Genomic DNA, 12,937 nt, shown 5'->3' on the forward strand with positions numbered 1-12,937 from the left:
CTATTCAGAAAGTGTTTTTTACTTCTCTTTAAAATTTGAGATTAAAATGAAAAGGCACAAAGGAAAGACATACAAGGTATTCTGATTTCTGAAAGGTATAAAAGCCTGCTGCCAAAATGAATAGCATTCATGCCAAGGTAGGGTGTTTTGTATAGACGCATGCCAAATGTCCACCGTTTATAGTTTATATTCACCTCACTTCCTCTAGAGTTCACCTTGCAGAAACATGAAAGAGTGTGGAATTACAAATCAGGGCAAGGAAGGCTGATCAGTATTTTAAAATATTACCTGCATAAACATTTTTTTTAAAACAAAAAGATATTTGTTTGCATTATTTACAGAAAGCACCAGTAAAAGTCTTAGCTAGCTTTGGGTTTCATCGAAGGTTATAGAAGGTTGTATCTATGTGAAAGCTGACTTTTGTCTCAGGCTACTGATAGAAATTCTGTTCCTTACTGTCCCATGGTTTTTGCTTTTTAGTGGCTGATTAATATTATCATAAATTATTCAACAACAACTCCAGTAAATTTAAGAAATGGTTCTTTTCAAGTTCATTTTGGAATGCCTACTATGATCCATTTCTGTCTTCCTACTAGGCTCTGTTGGGTATGAATCCATATACCCGTATGTGGATATATACCAACATTATTTCTCTATATATACACACATATATAGTATATATTATATATGTTACATATAATATATAATTTTTAGAAACTAATATAGCTGATTTCTTATGGGCTGGTGATTTATTCACTCTATACTCTGTAGAATCCAGGGGTTGGGAGGATTGAGGTTCCAAGATTTCTTCCTTTTTCTTTACCATCTCCAATCTGCCTTTCCTTCTCCTATCACAATTTTTAACCTCCTCTTCCTAATTAACACCTTCCTTCTCCTCTTCTCCATCATGATAATACCATCCTGCTACCAGCTCTAGTCCCAGCATACGAGGTCTTCACCACCTTCTGTCCCTAATCTTAGGAGAAGTAAAGGGGTTGAGATGCTGATCCCTGAAGGGGCCCTGTCAACAGCCGCAGATTTCTAAAGCCCCATTCCCCAAGAAAGAAAGCTAAGTCCCCGACCCTTCACAGGTTTTGAATGCAATGAGAAAAAGATGCCTTACCCAGTTTTTCTTCTTCTTTTTCTTGGAGTCAGCATCATTACCACTGCCAATGCTGGAATGGCTCGTTGCGCTGTTGATACTAGAGACACTTTCAGAGGAGTGCTGTCTTCTGATTCGGAGATCTAGAAACAGACAGAGGGTATCAAGTTCACTCAAGGTCTCAGTCTGGAGACACAGCATGTGTGGCTTTCACATTCCAAAAGGCTTTCTACAGCTATCACTCCACTGTAGTTTCTTCTGATGTATTTAATAGAGTATGACCATATTGGTTTTAATTTGCAGAGTTGTATACATGAACAGTCAAGTGATACTCTCAAATGGGCCCATGGCACCAGTGGTTTGAAGAGTTCTGAGTATAGTCCAAAATGGAGCGTCTCTACTCATGACTTTTACGGATACCTACATCATACAGCATTTCCAAAATGGCTTGTTTCTAAATGATTCGTTCCATGGAGCAAATGGAAACTTACAAGATGCCAAGAATGAGTTCTGTGTTCTTAATATTTGTGCTATAAATACATGTACCAAAGCCAATTCATTAACTTTCCATTTCATGGAATCAAACCAGGTTAGTGCCAACATAATCCTTGTAAGCCATGCAAGCACATCATCTCACAGGTGAGGAGCCGGGTGAGGAGTCGGGTGAGGAACAAGCCTTCAAAGGTGCTTTATAACTTTACCAAGGTTAAATAAGGTGTGAGGAAAAGCCTCCAACAGACTCCTAACTAAATAAAACTGTCTCCGGTGTGTGTGTGTGTGTGTGTGCCGGTGTGTGTGTGTGTGTGTGTGCCGGTGTATGTGTGTGTGTGTGCCGGTGTGTGTGTGTGTGTGTGCCGGTGTGTGTGTGTGCTGGTGTGTGTGTGTGTGTGTGTGTGCCGGTGTATGTGTGTGTGTGTGCCGGTGTGTGTGTGTGTGTGTGTGCCGGTGTGTGTGTGTGCTGGTGTGTGTGTGTGTGTGTGTGTGTGCGCGCGCGCGCGCTTAACTTCTGTGTAAGCAAGAACCGAAGTAGGTTGTTTGAAAATCAGATGGGTTGAATATAGTACAAGTCTTACAAACACATCCCTGCTCCCTGTCTTGACACGAAATAGTAATACTCAAAGCAATACTTAGCATGCTCCTGATATAATTTTATTGTCAAAGCAACAAGGTAGGTTTAATTACTAAATATTACTTCATATGGTTAGACAAATGAAAAACAGTGGTGTGACCCTTGGTGCTGCATTAGTTCTGATATTTATTACATGTCTGTGTTATAGTTCTAGAATGTATGTATTCCATCTTAGAGAGCGAAATTTCAAAGAGAACATTTGGTACTGAATATTTTATATAGGAATCTACTCATTCCAAAAAATTAGCTTATAGACATTAGATCTATTAGAATTAAAAGTTAAATTGAAATTTTATCTATTTGTAGCAAACCGATATGGTCAGTGGGACATTAAGAAAATTTATAAAGTAAAATTTGCTTTTAGAACATTAGTAGAAATATATTTAATTTGCCATGAATATAGATTAGCCTAACAAATAAACAGTCCAGTGGAATTTGTAAAATGCCAAAAATTACTATATAGCATTTAAAAAGTTTCCAAAAAATAACAGCATGAAATAACTCTTGATCCATTTATTAATTTCATAAGGAATAAGCACAGCAGGTGACAGTGACCTGCAAATGATTGCTTTGTGAGCACAGTACAAAGAAGTGCATGTATGGAGAGGAAGATAACTAAAACCATATCTTCATAAATTTCATGGTCATATACACAAATACCAGTATCTTATTAGTATTTTCAGCAAGGTAATCACATTGGAAAATCTTATAGAAGAATACACTAAATTTTTTTTTAAATCTTTGGAGTTTGATTTCTTATAATAATTTTTATCAGTAACAATAAAAATAATGATTGCTTTAAAATAAATAGGATATTACTAATCTGAAACCTAGATCAGTAAATTCACGATGCTTTCTTTTGACATCTTTTAACGTGTGGTACAGTGTGGCATTCACGTTCCCCTTTCTTCTGCTGGTGACCATGGGCTTAGGTACACAAGGCAGAGCTTTGGCTCCATTTCTCCTAGTAGCACTCACAAATAGATCAGGTCAGCGCTAAAGGGTTCTAGAGGCTTTATCCTATTCAGAAGTAATAAGCCATGTTCCAATTCTTTTATAAGGACACGATTTATCAAGGCATACATTTCCCCTCATTTATTTTCCATTGCTCATCCTCTGCACCAGCCATGCCCAGCTGAAGAGAGCAATACCACTTACCCGCACTACTCACAGAACATCGATCAAGTGGCTTATTTTAAAACAAGACTATAAATGGGAGTTAGGAATCTCTTTTTAGAAGAAAAAAAAATTACCCTTGATACCTTCCTCTAAACCTCTCAGTAGATTCTAATTTTAATGAGAACATAAAAGACTCTGCCTCCTCAACAGCACTCTCCATCCATATCCCTTAGGCATCTGGTGAGTACTTCCACCTTCAGCAAAGGTCTGCGCATTGAATCTGGTCTCCTTATTTTCCTTGCATGAGAGTCGTAAAGTCACCCATCCCCTTAGTTTTACTCCAAGCTCTCTTGGAAATGTTTTCTTTATATGACTTTAGATTTATTTTTTGAATCTTCTCTTGAATGCTGATGTAATGAAAAGTCCTTTTCCTGCCTACACAATCTGTTCTTAGCTTCCTGGTAGACTCTCAGTTTTTCATACTAATGATCATCATAGACCTATTTGGAGATGCATATTTGTCTACGTGAATGACTACATACAATCATTTTCATCTGGTCTTCACAGGATAGAATTCTCAAAGGAGAAAACTATATTTATTATTTCTTTATTATTCTATTACTGTCTGTATTCTGCACCTTGTATAGAGCACAGTATATTGGAGATAATAAATACATGGGGCCAGGTGGATTCATTCTAATTGTTCATTTAAGATAACCATATTCTTCCACTACTGGTCCTGTGAAGGTTCTATGCCCCAGTATAGGGGAATGCCAGGGCCAGGAAGTGAGATTGGGTGGGTTGGTGAACAGGAGGGAGGGGGAGGATATAGGGGGTTTTTCAGAGGTAATCGTTCATTTAAGATAACCATATTCTTCCACTACTGGTCCTGTGAAGGTTCTATGCCCCAGTATAGGGGAATGCCAGGGCCAGGAAGTGAGATTGGGTGGGTTGGTGAACAGGAGGGAGGGGGAGGATATAGGGGGTTTTCAGAGGGGAAACCAGGAGAGGAGATAATATTTGAAACGTAAATAAAGAAAATATCTAATAAAAAATTAAAAATTACTGTTAGCCATGATTTTATATTACACACACATGTACATATGAAAGTGTGTGTATATATGTATGTATATGTTTTAATTATAGTTCATGGCTAAGGGAAAACTCCTATAGACTGATATACTTGAGTTAAAAAATTTCCATACTTCTAATTTTCAGTCTTTTAATATTTTTTATAGTTTTTAATGCATTTATGAATAGTTGTATACACAATATGCATATACTTTTATTCCTTTAATCTGAACACATTGTAAACTACTTGATCAGTTGCTTACACTTTAATATTTACTTTCTCTTTTTTATTTTTTAAGAAACAATAGAATACCAAGTGCAATAATTTAAATACATTTATAAGTAAAGACATATCTTTTGAGGTAGGCCCATTTATCAGGCTGGTAATAAATGTAGCATACTAATTTAGAGAAGAGTGAAAGCAAATTATCGGGTAGGATATGCCAGTTTGGCTTGTTTAATTTATCTTAGGACCAGATGTAGAGAAAATTGTAGTTAAAGAGTTTCAGGGAGAGTATTTCCTTCTTATCACGTGAAGAACCAGGGAGAAGTTGCATGGTTTGCACAACTGACGACTTTGCCAAGCAACCTCAGCTGTCAATAAAAGACAAACGACACAGTTGTATTCACAGAATGGAATGTTGTTTCAATATTTTAGAAATTTAAATCCATGTTTTACAGTTTTAAAGGTGTAACATTTTAATATTTTTAATACTTCTGGATGAATTTAGACATAACTTATTACCCACTCCACACTCCCAAGCAAAGAAATCCCTCGATTTGAATTCCAGCAGATACATTAAGCTACCTGTTGCCCAAGATAAAAGGAGTCCTTCCAGAAAGTTTCACTTCAGTGACTTGTGCTGTATTAAGGAAAGGATTAAGCCTTTTTAAATCCCTTCTGGACCTATTTACGACATGAAGATTTAGAACATAAGCTGCTTTATTATAGCTCTGAGATAAGCCTTAAATATGCAGCAATTTTCCATGCAGCATATAAATCAACTCCCTGACACGAAAAGTTGCTGAATCCTTAACAGAAGTAGCACAAGAAAAGGAGTCTGCCTTTCAGAATAACTATACCCCCTTATGTACTTTTGTAAACTTAAATTCAACTATATAATATATGATTTTGTTATTATTTTCTCTAAACTTCGAAAAAAGACTCCTGTACCTGTAGGGTATCACCTCAGTCAAAATAAAGAGTAAAAGACTTCCTACGATAATCCAAGAAAAAAGATTCATACTGTTTAAGAGATGAACATAAATATGAATACTATCTTCAGAACATTTTCCAGTTTAGGGGACTAGGAGAGTGGCTTTGGCTAAATCCTGCAGTTTTCCAAAACGTTTTAATTTTTTAACAAATAGGTGAGAATATCAGAAGTAATCAAGCTGCAATAAGAAATTCAAGATAGGGAAAATTTCAATATGGAAAGCACAAGTCAACACAAAACCAACAGAAAAAGCCAACAACAACAACAACAAAATAGGTCTAGAACTAAATTACTAATCACTAAGTATTTGGTATCTGTTGAGTGAGTTTAGCTGGTAAAAAAGAGATTGTGTCACATTTAATAGTGTGTATTTCTCTCAGTAGACAATGGGACCCTGGTTAGTAAATGTTTTTACACGACGTCTCTGGCTTTGATTTATTTAACTGTATTTTTATATCTATTGGTGTGATGGTATCAGATCCCCTGGAACTGGAGTTAGAGACAGTTGTGAGCTGCCATGTGGGTGCTAGGAAATGAACCCGGGTCCTCTGGTTGAGCATCCAGGGCTTTTAACACACTGAGCCATTTCTTTAGCCTCCCTCTGGCTTTGATTTTAAAAAGAAGAAGAAAAAAATATGGTATACAGGACCCTCCACCTGTGGGTCATGACCCTCAAAGACCATCAAAGGAAAAAAAAAACCATGTTTTACATTCCAACTCACTAAAGTTATGAAGAAACAAAGAAAATAATTTTATGGATGGCTCTCTACAACGTGAGGAACTGTATTAAAAGGTCACAGCGTCAGGAAGATTGAGGATTTTGGGCTTTTTTTTTTTAATGTGTATTAGGATTAGAATTAGAGTCCTGTGCATGTTAGATGGGCACTCTGTGACCAGTCTATATCCCTAGTCCAAAATGTAGGGAGAAATGTAAAGCTGGCTTAAGTGTCTGCTGTAGCTGTTCAGGAGACTGATGGTCGATGATGGTGGGTCAGAGAAAATGCTGAAGACCTACTGAAGGCATGTAGCCAATAAAACCCGGAGATGTATCCAGTCAGAAGAGCAGTCTCATGATTGACATGTCTGGGTGTAACAAGAAGGTGGGGATACTATTTCAGAGACAAAGGATGCTCAGATGGAGGAAATGTGAGTGGAAACATGGCAAGTTGAACTTCAGGTGCCAAAGAGAAACTCAAAGATATCTTAGTGGACTGCTCCTTCAGCATCAAGAGGTGAGCTTGATTTCAAGGAATTATTAGACAATTTCTAGTAAAAGCAGTAATTGTAGCTGTAACAGTACCTAGTTCATATAAAAACCATAAGGTTCAAAATCACAATGGAGGAGAATTTAGGATACTAATGATTAAAAATGGATACAGAAGAATGAATGGACATTTAACAACAGTAACAATAGATGTTAAATAGAATTTAGAAAGATTAGAAATATCAGAATAACTCAAGAAATGATACCAAATAACTCAGTTGCCATATGGGACTTTATGCTATTTCCCAGCTTTTACACAACAAAGGAAGCAATCAGGCAAAGTACAGACTCAGCTTATAGAATGGGAGGACATCTATTCCAACTATACATCTAACAGGAAACAAACATGGAGAATGTGCACAGGACTTCAAAAACTAAGTGCCAGGTGTGAGAGATGACTGGGTTGTTAAGACCACTGACTGCTCTTTCAGAGGACCACAGGGTTGATTTCTAAACCCCACATGACAGCTAGCTACCCTTTGAACTCCTGTCCTATGAAATCCAATGTGCTCCACATGCATCCAGGCAAAACACTCATATAAGTAAAGAACAATATGGAAATTTAAAATATAAAATACCAAAATAGGAGTCACCCAATCAATAAGCAGACTAATCAACTGGACAGTTTTTTTTTAAAGAAAAAATAATAAAGCAAAAATAGTCAATACAGCCCGGTGTGGTGGTGCATGCCTTTAATCCCAGCACTCGGAGGCAGAGGCAGGAGGATTTCTGAGTTCGAGGCCAGACTGGTCTATAGAGTGAGTTCTAGGACAGCCAGGGCTATACAGAGAAATTCTGTGAGATACCATCTGACTCTGGTCAGAAAAATATCATGATCATCATCAACAAACGCTGACAAGGGTAAGGGTAAGATGTAATTAGTCCATAGCAACTACTATAGTTACCATGGAAACAAGTATGGAAGCTTCTTACAGAAACTAGTAGAACTATAATGTAACTCAGCTACACCACACCTAGGTATATATTTGAATGATTCTAAGTCATCATACCATAGATGCATTTACACAACCATGTTTAGGTGGCACTATCCTGATAGCCAACCTAGACTAGATGTTAACCAACAGGTAGTAGGTCAAGACATTCTAGAACAGAGTTTTATTTAGCTGTAAAGAAAACCAAAATCATTACATGTGTAGAAAAATGAATGGAACTGGAGATCATTGTGACAAGAGAAATGACCCAAGCTCAAAAGACAAATACCATGTGTTCTTTCATGCAAAATCTCGATTTAAGTTTACCTGTGTGTGTAGGACGTGATTGCAGAAAGTGATTGAGAGAGGAGATAACAGGGCTAATATGAAGTTGTGAGGAGAAGAGAAGAGAGTTACTGAACATATGACTCCTGAAAGCAGAAGATGGAACAATTCCTGGAATATAGGGGACCAGAAAGAGGAGAGGAAGAGGGACAGAAGTGAACATCATGAGAAGGGAATAAGAATGAAATATAATATCATGTCATGATGATTAAAAATATGGTCCCTAAGCACGAATGTATGACAGCATGAATATCAGCAAAAATTAACATTTCAAGTGTGAGGGTTTGGACATCAATAGAAGAATCTTGTCAATACAAGAACTTAAATAGTTTACGAATTGAGTATCATATTAGTCATTATTGGTTTTAGATAGACTAATTTTGATATAAAGGTGGGGATGGGATTTCATCCAGTGAGTTGAAAGGTGATTCATAACTGAAGAGGCTGAAAGAGTGCACAAGAGTGCTCTGGAAATGAGAAGACAGATGATAAGACATCCAGGAGAGGACAGGATTTTACACTGAAGGAAGAACATATGTACTTTCTTCTGATACCTGCTGCTAAGTCAGGACACATATAAATGCAGAACACTTGTAAAGCAAACAGGACTTAAAAACAATAAGCTCTTCTTCTATACTATACCAGGACATGGGGATGGGAGCAAAGAATCAAAGAGACATGATAATGATAACCTTTCATCTGACTCCTGGTTACTTTAAAACTTCTGGCTACCTTTTCACTGACCCTGAGGAGAAGACCTTGCTCCCACTGTATGCTGCATCTTGTCTAGCAGATTCCTCATTAGGCTTGATTTGCTCAAAGTCAGCTATGCACATATTTACCAATTCTCTCCACCTACTAGATTCAACCTACTAGGTCAAGTAGAAAACAATTTGTATGACTGGATACAAGTTCATAATTTAAAAATCAGTTGCTAATAAAAGCTAATGGTCACAAAGGTTGCCATCCTGAAAAAAAAATAACTCTACAAACTATAAAAGGCAGATCTGCTGAGCATGTGAAACTTTACTGTAACTAATGCATAAATTCAATGTTTAGTATATGGGATGCAATGCTTATTACATGGGATAATAATGCTTATTATATGGGGTATGACACAATACCTTTGGGAGGGTGGTCTGGGCCATTCAGTGCTCCCTGAATGGCTGCTTGAGCAGCAGAGTTCTGGGCCTTCAACATTTCAATGGTTTCCCGCAGTTCTATAAGCTCAGATTCCTGTGGAATGAGCAGAATTTGGAAGTTTAATGTCTAGAATAAACAAAACACCTTTGCTTATAGTTTTTTGTTAAATGCACTTGATATCGTGTAGCCCTAAACTCCTGAAGGAGTTGTACACTTGGCTGATTTTGTCAAATTGTATCTAAGTTTTTGTTAGCTTAAGAAGGAATATTTACGAATCCTATCCTAATAAAAGTAATTTCAATAGTCCATAATCCTTAAAAAGGGAAAGCACAAAGCTGATCCCTTCAAAGCAATGTAAGATGAATTATCACTTATTTTTGCATTAGCAATGCTAATGTTGGATATTTAACATCAGTATTTCAACATTGTACTTTTTTGTATATTTCACTGTCTAGATACTCCAATTTTAGATTTTGTTTGAAATGCCTTGTACTCTGAAAAATTGATTATCTGTATTGAATCGTAAATTGTTGCTCTTGTTCTAAACTCGGTTCTTTGAACTGCCACCTTGATATGTTTCTATGGCATACTAATTCACCTTAGCGTTTTGATATTTTTTTCATGCATCAGTGAACAGAAACATATGCAATGAAAAGCCCTTAGATGTTACATAATAAAGAATGTTGGTGTACTTTCTCAGTGTCTCCAAGAGTAAAGGGAGAAAGCTACGTCATTTCATTGCATAAAATTTCATGGCTGTACATACTGGAATGTCTGGTAATCCTTAACCTAGGTAGATACTGCAATATCTGGAAATGACAGAGGAAGTTAGAATAAATACATTCTTGGTGTCTCATATTTGTGTACCCTCTCTTTTTCTGAGAAAGAGTTTCTCTTGTTGCTAAGGCAACAATACAACAGCCCAGCCTCCCCAGTGCTGAAATTATAGTCATGAACATCATGCTCTATTTTATATGTATATTTTCTTTACCATCTCATATATTCCTGATAGATACTGGTTAGATTTAAAAATAAACTCTTGAGTACTTTAACAGTTAATAAATAAAAACTGCATAAGGAAAATTAGAAGGAAATTATTAAATTCATACATGGATTTTCAAATAATTCATTGTAAGTAATCACTTGTCATAAAGGAAACATCATATTGTAGACAATTTGTAACCTGGTTCATTGTAATTACTTAGTCTCCCCAACTTCTGTATCATGTCCCTTGCCCAATTAACACAGGCAATTTTACTAAAACTTAATGTTTCCACTTGAAACCCCTGAGAGATAAAGTATTTACTTGAAATGGATTCATATAATTTAAAAATTAATTTTATAACCAGTGCTTAGGTGAGTGTTAAATTTTAATTAAAGTCAGACTTTCATCCTTGGGCTTGGAATCAATGATGCTTATACCGCAGATTTTAAAAATCTGCTAAAATATTTGGCTCTGGCTTTACAGGAAGAAATGGAAATAAGTTCATATGCAAATATCTAATAATTGAGCTTAATTTTGAGCTGGCTGAGTTATTTAAGTGTCAAAGCTTTAATCTCTTCTAGAGAAGTACTTCTACAAACTTTTTTCTTTTCTTTTCTTCCTTTTTTTTTTTTGGACAAAATTTCTCTATCAAACCCTGACTGTCCTGGAACTATCGCTATAGATCAGGCTAGCCTTGAACTCAAAGAGATCCCTCTGCCTCCAAAATGCCAGGATTAAAGATGTGCAACACCATGTCCCTTTTTTTGCTATAAATTTATACAGGTGATTAAGAGCAGGATTTTTGTTGGGTGTGGTGGCACACGCCTTTAATCCCAGCACTCGGGAGGCAGAGGCAGGAAGATTTCTGAGTTTGAGACCAGCCTGGTCTACAAAATGAGTTCCAGGATAGCCAGGGCTATACAGAGAAACCCTGTCTCGAAAAACCAAAAAAAAAAAAAAGATCAGAATATTCATAGAATGTTGTATTTTATAACATCGCATTATGGCCAAAGTCTACGTGGATTGACACAATCATTCAAATCTACACTCACTATTCATTACATCTGCAAAATCTTATAAATGAAATCCTTAGTTTGTCATTCATGCTACATCCATGACCTTCCTGAGAAGTTTATAGGACATTTACTTTTTGCCAAATATTATTTCCCTTACAAGCCAAAATGAAATATTCCTATGTTTGTAAACTTTTTCCCTATCAGAAAAAAAATTAAAAGAGGTCCCTTATATACCATTTCATATAATATCTTATGTAGTTGTTAGGGGATCATTCTTTCCAATTGATTTATGATTCAGTAAATACTCCAGTGATTGTATGAAAAGTTTTGGTCTACACTCAATAGAAGTATTTCTTCTTTGAAGAACAAAACTTCAACTTTAATATTCATGCCTTTGGTTGTATAATAGGCTGGGTTTTTTTTTTTTTTTTTTTTTTTGTTCAACTAGGGAGCAAGAGTTCTATATAAAAATATCAAAACCTTCAAAGCCTATTATAAATAGAAAGTCTCAGCATGGCTAAGTAAATAGAAATATTTTCATTGGGTATCAAGGAAATCAAGGTTCCCTTTTCTTCCTTAGTAATAGAACAGAAATGAACATAAAACATTTTAAGTATTTGACTAAGATATAGAAATTTCCCAATATTATTCTAGTCTTTATTGTTTTGTTTCATTGGAGTTGGCTATCAAAAATATTGTCAAGCTATGTTTTATATCTGTAATGCATTGAAATTGCAATGTTGCTTTCAAAGAGATATATCCTCTTTTATCTGTCTGTCTAATATATCCATCCATCCATCCATCCATCCATCCATCCATCCATCCATCCATCTATCCACCCATCCATCCATCCCCCCACCCACTCATATACCTACCCACCTGCCCACCTACATACCTACCTGCCTGCCTATCTATTTATTTAGCTGTCTCATGGTGATAAGTTTGGGTAAGGACTGTGGTCAATAATGAATTACAAAGATAGTTATCTACAAATCATAAAATAATGTGAAATAACTTCAGATAGTCTGTATTTTGTTGTGGTTAACAGAAAATACTTAAGTCTAGGACTAAGTATTTTAGTATACTAAGACTGTTAAGACTTCATGAAAATATTTATACCATAGAGATAACTGTTCAGTTTGCCATGCAACATAGTCGTTCAGACTTCCCTTTCTCTCTTCAAACATATAAGAGAATGCAGTTCTACCCAAGTGCACAAAGATTCTTAAGAATTAAGGAATCAGATCTTTTTTTTGTTTGTTTGTTTGTTTGTTTGTTTTGTTTTTCGAGGCAGGGTTTCTCTGTTTCCTTGGCTGTCCTGGAACTCACTCTGTAGACCAGGCTGGCCTCGAACTCAGAAATCCACCAGCCTCTGCCTCCCGAGTGCTGGGATTAAAGGCGTGCGCCACCACGCCCGGCTAGGAATCAGATCTTATTTTATTGTTACTACCTAATTCCTGTAATGTACTCCAGAAATGAAGCCCTGACTCCTGTAGATGGTGTAAGTGTCTACGTTTCTGTGTTTTCTAGCTTGGTTTTTTAAAAACCATCTTGATGAACTTCATATCTCTTTGGATGGTTGTCATTACATCATACATGCTAAACAAATTATAA

At 36.2% G+C, this 12,937-nt stretch overlaps 1 protein-coding gene across 8 annotated transcripts in view; it reads right to left on the reverse strand.

Moving 5' to 3' along the window:
• Nav3 (neuron navigator 3) overlaps positions 1 to 12,937 on the reverse strand; it is a 751,750-nt gene that overhangs the window by 36,082 nt on the left and 702,731 nt on the right. For all 8 annotated transcript variants that reach the window (XM_029482745.2, XM_029482744.2, XM_029482742.2 and 5 more), the window contains 2 exons: positions 9,304 to 9,415; positions 1,124 to 1,245 (listed from right to left, as the gene is read on the reverse strand). In XM_029482745.2, the coding sequence (XP_029338605.1) occupies positions 1,124 to 1,245; positions 9,304 to 9,415 (234 nt within the window). The remainder of the gene's footprint in view (positions 1 to 1,123; positions 1,246 to 9,303; positions 9,416 to 12,937) is intronic.

This window comes from Mus caroli, unplaced genomic scaffold (assembly GCF_978045245.1).
Source record: "Mus caroli unplaced genomic scaffold, Mus_caroli_1 scaffold_9, whole genome shotgun sequence".
Classification (NCBI taxonomy): Eukaryota; Metazoa; Chordata; class Mammalia; order Rodentia; family Muridae; genus Mus; species Mus caroli.